This window comes from Erythrolamprus reginae, chromosome 1 (genome assembly GCF_031021105.1).
Source record: "Erythrolamprus reginae isolate rEryReg1 chromosome 1, rEryReg1.hap1, whole genome shotgun sequence".
Lineage (NCBI taxonomy): Eukaryota > Metazoa > Chordata > Lepidosauria > Squamata > Dipsadidae > Erythrolamprus > Erythrolamprus reginae.
Genome location: NC_091950.1, coordinates 147,792,313 through 147,810,229, shown reverse-complemented (window position 1 = coordinate 147,810,229; position 17,917 = coordinate 147,792,313). Strand labels below are relative to the sequence as shown.

The following is a 17,917-nucleotide window of genomic DNA, read 5'->3' as shown; positions in this document are numbered from 1 at the left end:
AGATCCCCTAACACTTTAAACCCCTAAATTACAATTTCCCATTTCCTTAACCACCTTTAGATTATTACTGAAAATTATTACTTGTACTCACCATTGAAGAAGATACTTAATGATTGTGATATTTATTAACATAATTATTTATTAACAATAATTTGGCAATGATGTATGGGGTGGGAAAAACCATGGTGTAGAAAAAAACCCGTGAAGTATTTTTTAATTAATATTTTTTGAAAAACCGTGGAATAGACTTTTCGCGAATGTCGGACCCCCAAAAGTCAAGGGAACACTGTATATATTCGAGTAGCATGACACTTTTTTCTCTGTGTTGTAGGATCAACTATCCAACCATTTGCGTCTCCATATGGGTCTGCCCAACCTGGTGAATGGCCATGACCACCTGTAACTTCGGTTGAAAACTCAGAAGGTTTTGGTTGAATATCTAGAGACTTCTAATTTGTATCTGCTTGACTGTGTTTACATCCTCACCGGTTCTGCAGAAAACATCTCTTCAACATGGTGGAGTATTATGAAGCCCTAAGCCTTCCCAAGACTGCTTCCTTAGATGATATTAAAAAAGCGTAAGTACTTTTGACTTAATCAAACATGTGTTTCTTTGTTTGTTTGTTTGTTTGTTTGTTTGTTTATTTATTTAGTCCAATACACAATGAAGGTTTTAGTGGGTATATATCTATATACACATAGTAAAATACATGATGAAGGTTATAGAGGAGAAACTCATAGTAAAATATATATAAGAAATAATAGAAAAGAAGATATAGTAATAGAACATATCAATGAAAGAATAGAAGAAGAGATATAGGAATAGAAGAAAGGTATAGGAGATATAGGAGAGCAATAGGACAGGGGACGGAAGGCACTCTAGTGCACTTGTACTCGCCCCTTACTGACCTCTTAGGAATATGGATAGGTCAACTGTAGATAATCTAAGGGTAAAGTGTTGGGGGTTTGGGGATGACACTATGGAGTCCGGTAATGAGTTCCACGCTTCGACAACTCGGTTACTGAAGTCATCTTTTTTACAATCAAGTTTGGAGCGGTTAATATTAAGTTTAAATCTGTTGTGTGCTCTTGTGTTGTTGTGGTTGAAGCTGAAGTAGTCGCCGACAGGCAGGACGTTGCAGCATATGATCTTGTGGGCTATTTAATCAATAACCTCTGTTGTTACCTTATTTCTAAGAGATGTTATCCTCCAGCAGCTAATCAGCTAATGTAGGCACTCTGAGTAGCAAGAAATTAGTTTTTAGTGAACCCTGTAACATATATTTCACTATTTAAGGCAAAAAGAGGCAGGTGGGTTTTAACACTGTAGAGGGTTTTTTTGAAGATATTTCAGAGAACAGATATATCGTATTTTTGGAGTATAAGACGCACCTATTTCCCCCCTAAAAGAAGGTGAAAATTTGGGTTTGTCATACACATAAAGTAGCCCCGCCCAGTCTCTCAAATGGAGGTTTCATAGGCTGAAAACAGCCTGTGAAACCTCCATTTCAGAGGCTGGGCGGGGCTACAACGGAGCTTTCACAGGCTGGAAAAATGCCTCTGAAATGGAGGATTCATAAGCTGAAAAGGCAAGGCGCAGAGCTTACAACCAAGGAACCTCTTGCTAAAGTTCCCCTCTGGGAACCGCTGATTGAGGGTATTCATGGAGGCCAGCCACCCCCCAATAAGCTTTTTTCTTATTTTCCTCCCCGTAAAATAAGATGCATCTTATAATCCATTGCGTCTTATAGTCTGAAAAATATGGTACATTTTAAGAACGCTCTAGCACAGTGATGGCAAACCTTTTTTCTTCTCTTGGGTGCTGAAAGAGCATGTATGTGTGCTGTTGTGCATGCATGAGTGCCCACACCCATAATTCAATGCCTGGAGAGGGTTTATAGTTGTTATAGTTTAGTTCAGTGTTTCCCAACCTTGGCAACATGAAGATATTTGGACTTCAACTCCCAGAATTCCCCAGCCAGCGAATGCTGGCTGGGGAATTCTGGGAGTTGAAGTCCAGATATATTCAAGTTGCCAAGGTTGGGAAACACTGGTTTAGTTTATTAGATTTGTATGCCGCCCCTCTCCGAAGACTCAGCTTTCCCCGCCCTCTGGAGGCTGGAAACAACCTGTTTCCCAACTTCTGGTGGGCTCAGTAGACTCATGTGTCACCCTCCCCAGACTCCAAAGGCTTCCCTGGAGCCGGGGAAGGGTGGAAATGCCTTTTTTAATCCCAAAAACACCCTCTGAGATCATCTATGCTGGCCAGCACATTCATGCCCATTGGAGCTGAGCTAGGGCAACGGCTTGCACGCCAGCAGATATGGCTCCGTGTGCCACCTGTGGAACTGTAGGTTTGCCATCACTGCTCTAATACGTCCAGGAATCCTACTAATCACATTAATCATCTTTTTAAAAAAAATTGACCCAGTAAAAATATGTCCTAATTTGTCAGATGGCCAATATGGGGCATTAATAGGCATTATTTTTCTAAAAAACACCTGTAAACAAATACAATATACACACCCATTCAATTAACATCATGTTAATTGTATAATAGTACTTACGTGTAGGGTAAAAGGGAAGAAAGGCAATACTTCTGGTTTTGTAAAGCGAATTTCAGATATTTTGGTGCCATAAAGTATGAAATGAACTCACCTTCCATTAGGAATCAACAAGATAGGAGATAGAATTTTACTTGTAGATAAAATTGGCATTAGAGGAACATCCAAGAGCAGCAGGCTAATTTAGGAGAATCAGAGCAACTAAGTAGGACACACAGCTTTGTCCTAAAGAATGGCCAACAAGCTTACAAAGAAGGCTTGAATTTTATTGTGTCACCCACTGTTAGCAACTTCACTCTGAAGCAGTTCCTAATTATGCCCTGTGCAGGTAGTCCTTGATTTTGAACACGTGTTAATTTCCATTCCAAGTTACAATGGTGCTCAAAAATGTGGTTTACAATTGGTCCTCACACCTATACTAACTGCACTGCCCCAAGGTCATTCTGATTAACTTAATAATCATGGCGAAAAAAGGTAGCAAAATCAGACAGGACTTAACAACTGCATTGCTTAGTCACAGATGTTTACAACTCAATTATGGTCATCATAAGTCAAAGTCTACCTGTAGAGGCCACCCTTAATTTGCCATACAATCATTGTTTCACCAGGAGAGCTTGCAAGTCTATGCAGCAGATTTTATTTCCTCCTTTTACTTCTGCTGCAGATATATTTAAGGCCCGAAGTGTGTAGGGGTGTTGCTACCTTATTATAATAAATGCTTACAAATTAGCCTGCTGCAAATTCCAAAATTATCTTTGTAAAATCTGATAATGCATTTGCTTAACGCACTGTAATAATACTCAACATACTACTTTAACCATATGCCAGACTCTAAATCACTGGACGGAGTAACTTCAAACAGTCCAAAGTTAGACTGACTACTTGTAGGGTAGGGTCAAACTAGTAGAGAGCTTTTTTTATTTTTCATTTATTTATTATTTTACTTTACTTTTTACTTTACTTTACTATCTTATTTTATTTTATATAAAATAAAATGATTTTATTTTATTATTATTTTTATTTTATTATTAGTTTAGTTTAGTTTAGTTTAGTTTTTATTATCAAGCACCTATTAGATGATATATATAAACATTATTTGAATACATGAAATGAATACAAATAAAAGGGCATATTAGGACAGGGACAGTAGTATGGGGGAAATTTAGCAGGTTCTGACAGGTTCTGGAGAACCAGTAGGGGAAATTTTGAGTAGTTTGGAAAAATGGCAAATCCCACCTCTGGTTGGCTGCAGAGTGGGGTAGGAATGGAGATTTTGCAGTATCCTTCCCCTGCCATGCCCACAGAACAGGAAAAAAGTTTGAATGGTAGGCACACTGGTGCGCTTATACATGCCCCTTACAGACCTCTTAGGAATAGGGTGAGGTCGACTGTACACAGTATAAGGTTAACATTTGGGGAGTTTGGGGTTGGAACTACAGAGTCAGGTTGTGCATTCCAGGCATTGACCACTCTGTTGCTGAAATCATATTTTCTGCAATTGAGTTTGGACGGTTCTCTTTAATTGTTGTGGTTGAAGCTGAAGCAGTCATTGACAGGTAGGACATTCTAGCAGTCACAGTGAAGGGCTATCAAATTTTTTACTACCACACTGTGGGCGTGGCTTATGCAGGACACCCTACATTTTCTTTCAACATCTTGCAGTGCAAATTGGGTGCTCTGGGGTGGAATTCTATTTTTGCTACCTCACTGCGTACCCCCCCATCCGAGCAGCAGCCCACCCTTGGTAGCAGATGACACAGTCAATTGTATTAATGTCCGATATGCAGTACAGGTTCCATACAGGTGAGCTGTATTCAAGACTTGGTCTAGCAAATGCTTTGTATGCTCTGATTAGTCATGTTATATTACCAGAGAGGAGGCTACACAAGATTAGATTTACAACTCTTAATGCTTTTTTGGCAATATTATTACAATGTTGTTGAAGCCTACTTTAAAAAATAGTGGGGGAACCCTGTGCCACAGTAATCTGTTTCCTTCTTTGTCCCAAAAGTGAGGTGACGGAATTGCACAAATCCTTTGTATTTAAGAACTGCTGCCTGCTTTAGCAACTTTGTGATTTATTCTCTCTCTCGCTATGTGTGTGTTTGTGGTTTTGTGTCTGTCTCTGTGTGTCTGCACGCACGCACGCACACACACACACACTCATTTTGTATAGAAACATAGAAACATAGAAGACTGACGGCAGAAAAAGACCTCATGATCCATCTAGTCTGCCCTTATACTATTTTCTGTATTTCATCTTAGGATGGATATATGTTTATCCCAGGCATGTTTAAATTCAGTTACTGTGGATTGACCAACCATGTCTGCTGGAAGTTTGTTCCAAGGATCTACTACTCTTTCAGTAAAATAATATTTTCTCAAATAATCTCTCTCTCTGTGCAATGCACATTAAAGGTACAGAAAGAAAGCTCTCAAGTGGCATCCAGATAAAAACCCAGAAAATAAACAATTTGCAGAACAGAGATTCAAGGAGATTGCAGAAGCATATGAAGTACTTTCCGACAGTAAGTTTTGAAGCTCTGTTTTCATGACTGAAACAGCTTGTAGCCTCCTGTAAATTTGACTCCCCCCCACCCTGCCCCCCAAAATGTTTGGCATGTTATTGCTGCTCAACCAAATTAATTTAGTGCCTTTAATATATTTATTTAAACAATAAAGTGGGGTGGGGTGGGGTGGAGGCATTGTGACCTATTTCCATAGTTACTTGTAAGTAGGTGCACCAAGACTTTATTTCTTGTAATACTAGCGCCTTGAATCCTTAAAGAAGGCTTCATCTTCTCCCACTGAAATCTGCAAAATAAATTCAGTCAGTATCAGCAGTGGGAGGTACAATTTGATATTTGTTGTACAAATTTGAGGTTCTTAAACGTAGATGTTAAGATTTCTTTAAAAAGTTCCTGATCAAGAGACAAAGCTCTAGAAATAGAAACATAGTCAAATTTTGCAGTTTTGCACGAAGATAGATAATACTCACAATGGAAGAATGAATGGAGAAGGTGATGGTGTTAGTGGAGATGGCAAAAATGATTGTTTTAAAGAAAAATGTTTTTTTTCCTACTTGCAAATTGCTTCTGGACTTTCTTCTCAAAACTGGGGAAAAAATGAAACATTGATTTTAGGTTTGGATAATTAGAATAATTTCATAATTATAGAAATAGCTTGAAATGTTATGAAATGAAAAGTAAAATATTGAGGTTGTATTCTTGTTGTATTTTACTGCACCAAATGAAGTCAGAAGTCATTACTTTTCTCTCTCTTATTTTTCTAACTTTGCCTTATAATGAAAGTTGAACAAAAATATTTTAAAAATTGTGAATGTTGTTCTCCCTTTCTCTATCAAGTTCTTGTGGAACCTTTTGAGGGACACAGTTTGAAATGCCCTTTTTTCATCTTAGATCTTATCCCTGTTTCTCCTTAGTACACTTACACATGATCATAAGGCATATAATGACATGGTCTTTCTGTCTCTCTACCTGGAATTTAAGCAGTGACATTTTCAGATTCTTTCCTGGATTCCATCCATTTGGCACATCGGTCTCTACCTTCTTTATATGTGGGAACCCAATGGTAGTTAATCCTATAATTTATTCTACATCTTTCAATACTTGCTCATTTCATAGAAGCTGGCGCCATTTACTCACATTTAGATTGCTTATTTTTCCTTAATACTAAGTCTCTGAGCTCAGCATACAGGAGGCGATTCCATTCTTTGTAACAAAGGCAGTCTGTTCAATGGGAGTCATTGCCCTGCACATTCATTTTTGTGTGCTTTACTTACCTTGGTTCTTGTGGTACTTATCAATTCTCAAGAGGATGGTGGAATATGTCTGGATATAAGAGGTCAGTACGGGGCTTGCATAAGTGCACTAGTGTGCCTTCCGTCCCCTGTCCTATTGTCTCTCCTATACAGTGTTCCCTCGATTTTCGCGGGGGTTACGTTCCAAGACCTCCCGCGAAAGTCGATTTTCCGCGAAGTAGCGGTGCGGAAGTAAAAACACCATCTGCGCATGCGCACCCTTTTTCCAAGGCCGCGCAAGGGCTTGAAGTTGGAGGCGGGGAGCGACAAAAGTGCGGAGGCTGGCAAAGATTGTTTTTAATGTCGGCCACCCACCCAGCGCCTCCGGCCTCCTCGCCGCTATCCCCCGCCCGCCCGATTCGCCCCTCTCACCGGCTTTCTTGGGGCACGAGTCCTCCTGCAGCAGCGCTGGCGGCTACGGCTTCTTGGCTTCCTCATTTGGCCACTAGCCGCTCTGAGTGCTTTTTGCGATGGCAAAGCTGATTGGCCGAGATTTCGGCCAATCAGCAATGGCAGACGTAAGTTTGGTGATGACGTATGACATCATCGGGCGGGAAAAACCGTGGTATAGGAAAAAAACCGCGGACTATTTTTAAATTAATATTTTTTGAAAAACCGTGGTATAGCCGTTTCGCGAAGTTTGAACCCGCGAAAATCGAGGGATCACTATATCTCAATATATCTTTTCTTCTATTCCGATATCCTTTCTCTATTCTTTCATTGATATATTTTATTCCTATATCTTATTCCTATATCCTTTATCTTTATTCCTATATTTTATTCCTATATCTCTTTTATTCTTTCTCTGATATATTTTACTATGAGTATATACAGTATATGTGCAGAGTAATGCAGGAGGACTAGATAAGATATCAGAATCTATTGTGGCAATTTAATGAACCAGATAAATGACAAAGACACGTTTGTATAAAACAGTAGTTTACTCTTCAGTGAAAAATATTTTCAGTCTTCTATAAACAGGAACTTTACATCAGCTATATAGAAACACAGAAATCTGACGGCAGAAAAAGACCTCATGGTCCATCTAGTCTGCCCTTATACTATTTTCTGTATTTTATCTTAGGATGGATATATGTTTATCCCAGGCATGTTTAAATTCAGTTACTGTGGATTTATCTACCATGTCTGCTGGAAGTTTGTTCCAAGGATCTACTACTCTTTCAGTAAAATAATATTTTCTCATGTTGCTTTTGATCTTTCCCCCAACTAACTTCAGATTGTGTCCCCTTGTTCTTGTGTTCACTTTCCTATTAAAAACACTTCCCTCCTGGACGTTATTTAACCCTTTAACATATTTAAATATTTCGATCATGTCCCCCCTTTTCCTTCTATCCTCCAGACTATATAGATTGAGTTCATTAAGTCTTTCCTGATACATTTTATGCTTAAGACCTTCCACCATTCTTGTAGCCCGTCTTTGTATCCGTTCAATTTTGTCAATATCTTTTTGAAGGTGAAGTCTCCAGAACTGAACACAGTATTCCAAATGTGATCTCACCAGCACTCTATATAGCGGGATCATAATCTCCCTCTTCCTGCTTGTTAGACCTCTAGCTATGCAGCCAAGCATCCTACTTGCTTTCCCTACTGCAATGCCTGACTGTACTGTTCACCCATTTTGAGACTGTCAGAAATCACTACCCCTAAATTCTTTTCTTCTAAAGTTTTTGCTAACACAGAACTGCAAATACAATACTCAGATTGAGGATTCCTTTTCCCCAAGTGCATTATTTTATATTTGGAAACATTAAACTGCAGTTTTCATTGCTTTGACCATTTATCTAGTAAAGCTAAATCATTTACCATATTACACACGCCTCCAGGAATATCAACCCTATTGCACACTTTAGAGTCATTGCCAAATAGACAAACATTCCCTACCAAACCTTCCCCTATCTCACTCACAAACATATTAAAAAGAATAGGACCCAGAACAGACCCTTGTGGCACACCGCTTGTAACCTGTCTCTGCTCAGCTTACTTACAAGTAGATATTCAACCAATCCAGATTACAAGTATACAGTGAACCCTCGAGTTTCGCGTCCTCAAGGATCGCGAAAGGGCTATTTCGCGAGTTTTCAACCCGGAAGTAAACTCCACCATCTGCGCATGCGTGCCCTTCCATGCATGCGTAGATGGTGGAGTTTCCCCGCCGGGCAGAGGCTTCCCTGGGTCTTCCCCCTCTTGCCCCCGTAAGACCCCAGCGGCGGCGCGAGCAACGGCGTGGGCGGGCGGGCGGCACGCGCGGGGACACCCCAGCTCGGCTCCCCAGCTGGGAAGCGGCCCCAGCAACAGCGTGAGCAACGGGGTGGGCGGGCGCGAGCAACGGGGTGGGCGGGCGAAGGGCGGGCGGCAGTGGAAGCAAAAACACCATCTGCGCACGCGCAGATGGTGTTTTTACTTCCGCACCGCTACTTCGCTAAAAATCGATCATCGCGTGGGGTCCTGGAACGGAACCCTCGCGATGATCGAGGGTTCACTGTATACAAAACCAATCCAGCTTTCTAGTAGATACTAAACCAATCCAGGTTTCTTCGTAATGCTATCTCAGTTCTACTCAATATCTAACTCACGCTCAAACTGCTCCAGCCAATTAACAAACAACCATCATCAAACAGCAAATGACCACAACGGCCAGAAGGGAATGGTGAAGTTGATCTGCATCTTGTAATGCCATGGCCCAATCAGGTTGCAGTTCACACCTAATGACTCAGCATTAGCATGCTTACATTCTATCTTTTACTTTATATGGTAATACATTCGACTTTTCACCTTAAATTGTACTACAATGAAATATCACTCAGAATTGCCAAGCCTGAGAGAATACCGACAGAAAGTTCAAGCCAGGTCTTTTTGCATTCATTTACTAGTATGGTGACCAGATGAGACTGTGAAACAAAGCAAGCCAACAAAAAAACAAGGTTTCTGAAAACAGATGGAGAGCTAGATAAGGTCCTACTTTTCAACATGGTTGCACAATGCTAACCCATGATATAGTTTGGATAAATGGAGCAAGAACCAAGCTAGGATTGTTTGTAAACCACAGTCAATGTTTTATAAACACAGTTCAGCAGTCTAGCTTAGTGTATATGTTAACCAAGCCTTCTTTCTTACAGAGAGCAAACGTGATGTCTATGACCTCTATGGTAAGGATGGACTTATGGGAAGAGGTAAGTGACATTGCAAAGAAAGCAAATGCAATCACAATTATAGAAGACAACACAACTGGAGATGCGTTTCTTTTTCAACCTTAGGAGAGTGCCCAGGGGACATGAGTTTGAGAAGGGCATGGAAGTAATGATCTTTAAGGGCAGACCTCTGTTAGAGATGTAAGGGATCCACTGTCCAAAGAAGTGGTGGTAGTGGGGAGAGCCATAAAGCACTAACTGTGTACTCCATGAAGTTTCAATTTTGCAGACAGAAAGATCCCTTTTTTTAATTGTTGGAATACACTATTGCTGAATCAGAAATAAACAACTTAAATTGCCAGAGTTACGCAACATAGAATTCTGGAGTTGATTCTGGAGTGATATGATATGAAAAACTTGTGCAGAAATGCCCTTTAAAAAGGGTTTCAAAAAGGAAAAGAGAAAAATATCAACTATTAGGTACAGAAGGGAATATACACCATAACAAAGAAGGAAAAATAATTCAGAAGTACTTTACAAAACGTTATCAACAAAAAGACATAGAAGTAAGCAAAATAAAGAAATATCTTATGACAGAACCACAAAATCCAATTACAGAGGAAGAGAGAGAAATGTTGAACAAACCAATCACCACCATAGAATTAAAAACAACATTGAAGAAATAAAATAATAATAATAAAACACCCAGTCTGGATGGCATGCAAGTCGGGGTTTATAGAAATACATTAGAATCAATAGAACAAATTCTACTGGAAATATATAATGAAGCATTAGCAAAAACAAAAATTCCAGTATTTTGGACAGAAGTAATAATCACACTCATTCTGAAAGATGATTCTGATAATCAGAACATACAAAACTGTAGACATAATTCATTACTGAATACAGATTATGAAATTTTCACTGCAATATTAGCAGAAAGAATTAAAAATATTTTAAACAGATATATTTATTTGGACCAAAATGGCTTTCTCCCAAACAGACAGTTTAAAAATAATACCAGAATCATAACAAACATTTGGGAGTATTAGGAAACCCACCCAGAGAAGCAATTTGCATTGTTTTTCCTGGATGCCCAAAAGGCATTTGATAATTTAAATTGGGAATTCATAAAATTACAATTGGAATATATGGAATTTGGCCCTAAATCTTCTAAAATAATTGAAAAAATTTACACTAAACAAACAGCGAGAGTAACAAATAAATTGTGAATTGACAGGGAATATAGAAATAAGAAAAAGAGTAAGACAAGGATGCCACTCTCACCACTTTTGTTTATTCTACCTAAAAATCTTTATTAAATAGAATCAGAGAAAGTCAAGATATTAAAAGGTTTAAAGTAAAGTTTTAATAAAGTAAAGAGGAAGAATATAAATTACAATCATTTTCTGGTCATTATTCTAAAAGAACCATTAGAATCAGCTGGGACTGGGGGAAGCAGCAAATAGGGGTGGGCCCAGCTAGAGGATGTTATTGCTGGTTCTCTGAACTACTCAAAATTTCCACTATTGGTTCTCCAGAACCGGTCAGAACTGGCTGAATACCACCTCTGACTCTGGAGCACTTCTGAATTATTTTTGAAGTGTGCACAGCCCTGATCTTTTCCCTTCTTTAACATCTTTCAGGTAGGCCAGGAGGATCTGCTGGGAGCAATATTGGTTCTGAATATATGTTCCCATTTCTCCGCAGTGCCCATGATGTCTTTCGGGACTTTTTTGGGGGAAGGGACCCTTTTTTTGGTAAGTTAGTAAATCCTGTTTAGTATTCAGAGAAATTCAAAGCCATTTAATCTATTTTCACATATACATATAGATATATGTGTAATTATACATATAGTGGTACCTCTACTTACGAACTTAATTCGTTCCATGACCAGGTTCTTAAGTAGAAAAGTTTCTGTAAGAAGAATCAATTTTCCCCATAGGAATCAATGTAAAAGCAAATAATGTGTGCGATTGGGGAAACCACAGGGAGGGTGGAAGCCCTGTTTCCTCCCAGGAGATTTCTAGAGAGGCCCCATGGAGGCTTCTTCCTACCTTTTTCCAGCCCTATTTCCTCCCAGGAGATTCCTAGAGAGGCCCCACAAAGGCTTCTCCCTGCCTTTTTTGGTTACAGCTTCGGAGGGTTTGGGTTTGTAATGGGAAAATGGTTCTTGAGAAGAGGCAAAAAAATCTTGAACACACAATTCTTATCTAGAAAACTTTGTAAGTAGAGGCGTTCTTAGGTAGAGGTGCCACTGTATCTGTATAATTCATATATAGATAGTCCTTGACTTACAAACACAACCAAGACAAAAATTTCTGACAAAACAGTTGTTAAGTGAGTTTTGACCCATTTTATGACTTTTCTTGCCATGGTTGTTAAGTCAATCACTGCAATTGTTAAGCTAGTAATATGATTGTTAACTGTATCTGGTTTCCCCCATTGACTTTGCTTGTTAGGAGGTTGCAAAAGGGGATCACCGTGACTCTAGGACACTGCGGCCATCATAAATATGGGTCAATTGCCAAAAAACGGCTAAAAGTTGATCCCGTGGCCATAGGGATGCTACAATGGTCATATGAAAATAGTCACAAGTCAATTTTTCAGTAACTTTGAAAACGTTATAAGGTTGGTCACAAAATGAATGATGGTAAACTGAGGACTACTTGTTATCTGCCTATCTTATAATGTGCCAGAAAACAAGAACGTGTCAAAACAACCAACTACATTGTGGCTTTCATGGTTATATCAATCCATCTCCTATCTCCTTACTATTACATTGAAGCCTATCTCTGTATAAAACAGCCAGCTCTGATCCATCACATTTTAGTGCTATAAAGTACAGCACATTAATAGCTTTTCTGCTTGTAATGCTAAATAATATGGCCCTTCATTCCTTCCTTCCCTCCCTCCTGCCTTCCTTCCCTTCCATCCTCCACCTTCCACCCTCCTCCCTCCCTTCCTTCCTTCCTCCTCTCCTAATCTCTCTCTCCCATCCTCCTCCTCTTCCTCTCTCCCTCCCTCCTTCCTTCCTTCATTAATTCCTTCCTCTCTCCCTCCCTCCTCCCCCTTCCTTCCTCTCTCCCTCCCTCCCTCCTTCCTTCCTTCCTCTCTCCCTCCTTCCTCCCTCCCCTCCTTCCTCCATTCCTCCTCCCTCCTCCTTCCTTCTTCCCTCCTTCCTCCTTCCTTCCTCTCTCCCTCCCTCCTTCCTCCTTCCTTCCTCTCCTCCCTCCTTCCCCTCCTTCCTCCCTCCCTCCTTCCTCCTTCCTTCCTCCCTCTCCCCTCCTTCCTTCCTCCCTCCCTTCCTCCTTCCTTCCTCTCTCCCTCCTTTCTTCCTTCCTTCCTCTCTCCCTCCCTCCTTCCTTCCTTCCTCTCTCCCTCCTCTCCTCCCTCCCTCCTTCCTCCATTCCTCCTCCTCCCTTCTTCCTTCCTCCCCTCCTTCTCCTTCCTTCCTTCCTCCTCCCTCCCTCCCTCCTTCCTCCTTCCTTCCTCCCTCCCTCCTTCCTCCTTCCTCCCTCCCTCCTTCCTCCTTCCTTCCTCCCTCTCCCCTCCTTCCTTCCTCCCTCCCTCCATCCTCCTTCCTTCCTCTCTCCCTCCTTCCTTCCTTCCTTCCTCTCTCTCCCTCCCTCCTTCCTTCTCTCTCCCTCTCTCCCTCCTTCCTTCCTCTCTCCCTCCTTCCTTCCTTCCTCTCTCCCTCCCTCCTTCCTTCCTCTCTCCCTCCCTCCCTCCTTCCTTCCTTCTTTCCTTTCTTCCTTCCTTTCTTCCTTTTCCATATCAAATATCCAAGACCTAAATTTATTTTTTAGGCGATCCTTTGGGTTTCACCAGCTGCATTGGAGGAAAAGGAGTGCGTTTTTATTCTTCCTCAACGAACTTCTTCAATGGCAGACAAATCACTACCAAAAGGTGAGGAAGAGATTATTCCAAGAACTAACCAGAAGCTCCAAATGGGCCATAACTATACCTCTTCCCTCAAATAGCTTTCAGTAATGCACAGTGGTTATAAATGATTTGATTATGTGATCAGAAAACCTGGTTAAAAACCATTTCCCTCAAACTTTCCAACATGGCTGCTGTAGCTCAGCAGACTTGGGGTGCAGGGCAGCAGGAAATCTCCCACTGCTTTGTTCACACTGAAAGCATCTAGGTGTTATTTATAACCTCTTAAAATAAAAGCTAGAACAGAGAATCTGATTTTCATCTCTGAAAAATGTATTGTTTATTTCCCAGAATTATTGAGGATGGACAGGAGCGAGTGGAAGTTGAAGAAAATGACAACTTAAATCTGTTGTTGTTAATGGTAAGAAACTGAATCATAGAATCTTGTTTTGATCCAGTGGCAGTTATAAAAGGAGTTCTATTCTAGCCCCAAACAGTTTGAAAGTTTTATGCAATTTGGAGAAGAGCTGCTGCTGCTTTGAGTGAATGGAGTTTATTTCAGATACAGTATTGAAATTCTGCATTTACTCATTAAATCAAATCAAATTCTTTCTTGCAATTTCCCCCCCCCCTCTCCAATCACAAATGTAATTTAAAATGCCATCCACATCGAGTTACAATACAATTAATAAATTGCATACTACCTCCATTGCTTTTAATATCTGAACAAAAATGGCTAGTCAGATTTCTTAAATAAAATTAAAACGCTATTAACTAATACATCCTTTAAGCTGTTTCTAATTTTAAACACCTCTAATCCATAAGGCGCTATTATTTTAAATTTTCTCCGTATCTCCTCCGACTCAATTTAAATGTATAGTTCAAAAAAAAAAAACTTTTTAAATAGGAAATGCCCCTTAAAAATAAAAAGAGGACAAGTGAAGCTAAACAAAACCCCAAATACTTCTAATATCAAATTCAAGGGGAAAAAGAAAGCAAAAACACCGGTTTTGCCCTGTGTAATGTTTTGCATGTCTATGCGGATGTTTCGGCGAAATCACATTCACCATCTTCAGGCTGTAGTTCCAATCTTTGTGTTGTTTTAAATGGAATTTCCATTTAAAACAACACAAAGATTGGAACTACAGCCTGAAAGATGGTGAATGTGATTTCGCCGAAACGTCGCATAGACATGCAAAACATTACACAGGGCAAAACCCGAACTCAGAACAATCTACATACATATACCCGTGAAAATTTACGAAACAAATATATATATATATATACTGTGTATATATATATATATATATATATATATAATATATATATATATACTACACACACACACACACACACACATACATATATTACTCATTAAAAAGATGTAAAATAATTAATTGGGTTTACTAATTTGGTTTATTAAAGATGTTGGATTCGGAATTTTATTAGTTGGTGGTTCTTGGTTTTTTTTGTATACATTCATATTTTACTTATTAAAAAGATGTAAAATAATTAATTGGGTTTACTAATTTAGTTTATTAAGACGTTGAATTCGGGAAAACAAAATTTATTAGTTGGTGGTTCTTGGGGTGTTTTGCTTTCTTTTTCCCCCTTTGAATTTGATATTAGAAGTATTTGGGGTTTTTGTTTTGTTTAGGTTTCACTTTTCCTCTTTTTATTTTTAAGGGGCATTTCCTATTAATATATATATATTATATATATATATATATATATGTGTGTGTGGTGTGTGTGTGTGTAGATTGTTCTGAGTTCGGGTTTTGCCCTGTGTAATATTTTGCATGTTTATGCGACGTTTCGGTGAAATCACATCCACCCATCATCAGGCTGAAGTTTGCAAGCTTCGTGCTGTTGTAAAATGGATTTTACAACAGCACGAAGCTTGGAAACTTCAGCCTGATGATGGTGGATGTGATTTCACCAAAACGTCGCATAAACATGCAAAATATTACACAGGGCAAAACCCGAACTCAGAACAATCTACATATATATTATATATATATATATATATATATATATATATTATATATATATATATATATATATAATATTACCCTATCCACCATATAGTATTAAAAATGACAAGAAATGAGGAAAGCATGAAAAATAAAGAAATAAAAGGGAAATAAGGAGAGGGAGATAAGAGCAGAAAATACACAAAAGAAAAAGATACAAAAAGAAAAAAGAAGAGAAGGGGGAAAAAGTAGTAGTAAAGTAGCAAAAATGGAACTGCACACGCACTGCTTCACTTTTGCGTGAGTGTGTGTGCGTGCATGCATCCTGGCAAGATTTTGAGGGTACGGGTGTGCCGAAGAGATTTTGGTGATTTTTTGCTTTTATGCATGTCCATATGCAGAAGCAAATCTTGCTGGGATAACACGGAGGGAAAGTAAAGCTGCACAGCCAGTGCACCGGAGTGGCTGGAATCGGAATCCAACCCTGAATTATACCATTGATCCACTTAGCTCATCTTTTGTTAATTCACAGCAGATTACCAAAATTTTAGGCTTAGACCCTGGAGAGGTTGAACTAAGGCTGAACCTGATGTGCTTTCATTGAGCTATTCCCACATGGGCAAACATCTCATATATTGTTTCCATTTAGTGTACAATGAAATATTTGTTTGTTTGTTTGTTTATTTATTTATATTGTCCAATACACAATGAGGGTTTTATATACACATAGTAAAATACTGTACATGATGAAGGTTATAGAGGAGATACTCATAGTAAAATATATCTAAGAAATAATAGAAAAGAAGGTATAGTAATAGAACATATCAATGAAAGAATAGAAGAAGAGATATAGAAATAGAAAAAAGGTATAGGAGATATAGGAGAGCAATAGGACAGGGGACGGAAGGCACTCTAGTGCACTTGGACTTGCCCCTTACTGACCTCTTAGGAATCTGGATAGGTCTAAGGGTAAAGTGTTGGGGGTTTGGGGATGACACTATGGAGTCCGTTAATAAGTTCCACGCTTCGACAACTCGGTTACTGAAGTCATATTTTTTATAGTCAAGTTTGGAGCGGTTAATATTAAGTTTAAATCTGTTGTGTGCTCTTGTGTTGTTGTGGTTGAAGCTGATCTTGTGGGCAATACTTAGATCATGTTTAAGGCATCTTAGTTCTAAGCTTTCTGGGCCCAGGATTGAAAGTCTAGTCTCGTAGGGTATTCTGTTTTGAGTGGAGGAGTGAAGGGCTCTTCTGGTGAAGTATCTTTGGACATTTTCAAGGGTGTTAATGCCTGAGATGCGATATGGGTTCCAAACAGATGAGCTGTATTCGAGGATGGGTCTGGCAAAAGTTTTGTAAGCTCTGGTAAGTAGTGTGAGATAAGACGTGATTATACAGGATGTACTAGTCAAAAACTATTTTATTATAACAAAAGAGAATGCATATGACTCTTTGTATTATATGATGTGGAAGAAAAAAATAAAAATTTTTTTTACTCCACAACAAAAAGTTTGTATGGGGGAAATTTAAAAAAAAAATTATACCAGGGGTAAAAATGGGGCGTTTGTTCCTAGAGAAGAGCATGATCTGGAACGTTAATGTCAGAACTCCCTTCCTTTTCGCAGGTGTGCCCGCTGAGAGAACACCCGTTAGGGAAACTGGAGGGCATTTTACTCGTAGTAAGCCCCCCAGGCACAGGTCCTTGCCTCAGTTTACCTATGACGACTATGATTCTGATCCTAACCATAAGGTTCTTAAGGTGAGGCGCATCTACCCTATTAGAAGCATAAACACCACCGTGGGAGGCGAATCTCCTGAAGAGGACTGCAATTCTCACACAGACAGTGAGTCTCGCCAAGATGACGAGTTCCAGTCTGAGGACGATGATTCCCACATTGATGAATTCTAGCAGCAACCTGCATATAAGCCAGATCTCTCATGCTGGCGGTAAGTCGGGAGGAACCTATCGTGCGCCTGATGTGAATACTACGAAGATCCAAACAAGAAGAATTAATCATCCAGTAAATACCACGCGAATCTCAGGTGAAAATAGGCACCAGTGTGCTGGGGGAGACTAGCTAGCAAGAAGATGGTCTTTCAAAGATGGAGGGGAAGAAAAAGAGGAGGAGGATTAATGAACCCTTAATCTGAGAAAAGAGTTCTTTTCCAAAGGGAACAGGATCACTTCCACAGATAACAAATCAACTCTGCTATGGCTGATGAAGATTCTTGGGCAAAATTAAGTTCCTCTAAGTTTACTTAGCTACCAGTACAGGGAGAACATAAAAATGTGGGATCCATTAAGGAAGGAGACACGCAAAGGGCAATGGGCTGGTTAATAAAGGTTGGGAACAGTGATTCTGTTTTCAGTATTCTTATTTAGTCCACGTTGGAAGAGATACCTATGTTTTTCACAAGGAAAAAAAAAGAATGTAATCCTATTTGAGTGGGAAGCTTCTCATAATATGAATAATTATAATTTTCAATAAAGCTTGTAAATTAAGTCTCTATATCAGGGTCTCCAACCTC

At 39.4% G+C, this 17,917-nt stretch overlaps 1 protein-coding gene across 1 annotated transcript; it reads left to right on the top strand.

Moving 5' to 3' along the window:
* The first annotated feature begins 513 nt into the window (after positions 1-513).
* LOC139159333 (dnaJ homolog subfamily B member 6-like) lies at positions 514-17,297 on the top strand. Its single transcript, XM_070736657.1, has 7 exons — positions 514-578; positions 4,983-5,092; positions 9,522-9,575; positions 11,180-11,293; positions 13,343-13,442; positions 13,767-13,823; positions 16,994-17,297. Exons 1-7 carry the CDS (start codon positions 514-516, stop codon positions 17,295-17,297), a joined length of 804 nt encoding a protein of 267 aa, XP_070592758.1.
* Positions 17,298-17,917: the final 620 nt, after the last annotated feature.

Coding starts and splice junctions, on each gene's coding strand:
- LOC139159333 (XM_070736657.1), top strand. CDS start 514: ATGGTGGAGTATTATGAAGCCCTAAGCCTTCCCAAGACTGCTTCCTTA. Junction 579..4,982: donor TTAGATGATATTAAAAAAGC/GTAAGTACTTTT, acceptor TGCACATTAAAG/GTACAGAAAGAAAGCTCTCA. Junction 13,824..16,993: donor GAAAATGACAACTTAAATCT/GTTGTTGTTAAT, acceptor CGTTAATGTCAG/AACTCCCTTCCTTTTCGCAG.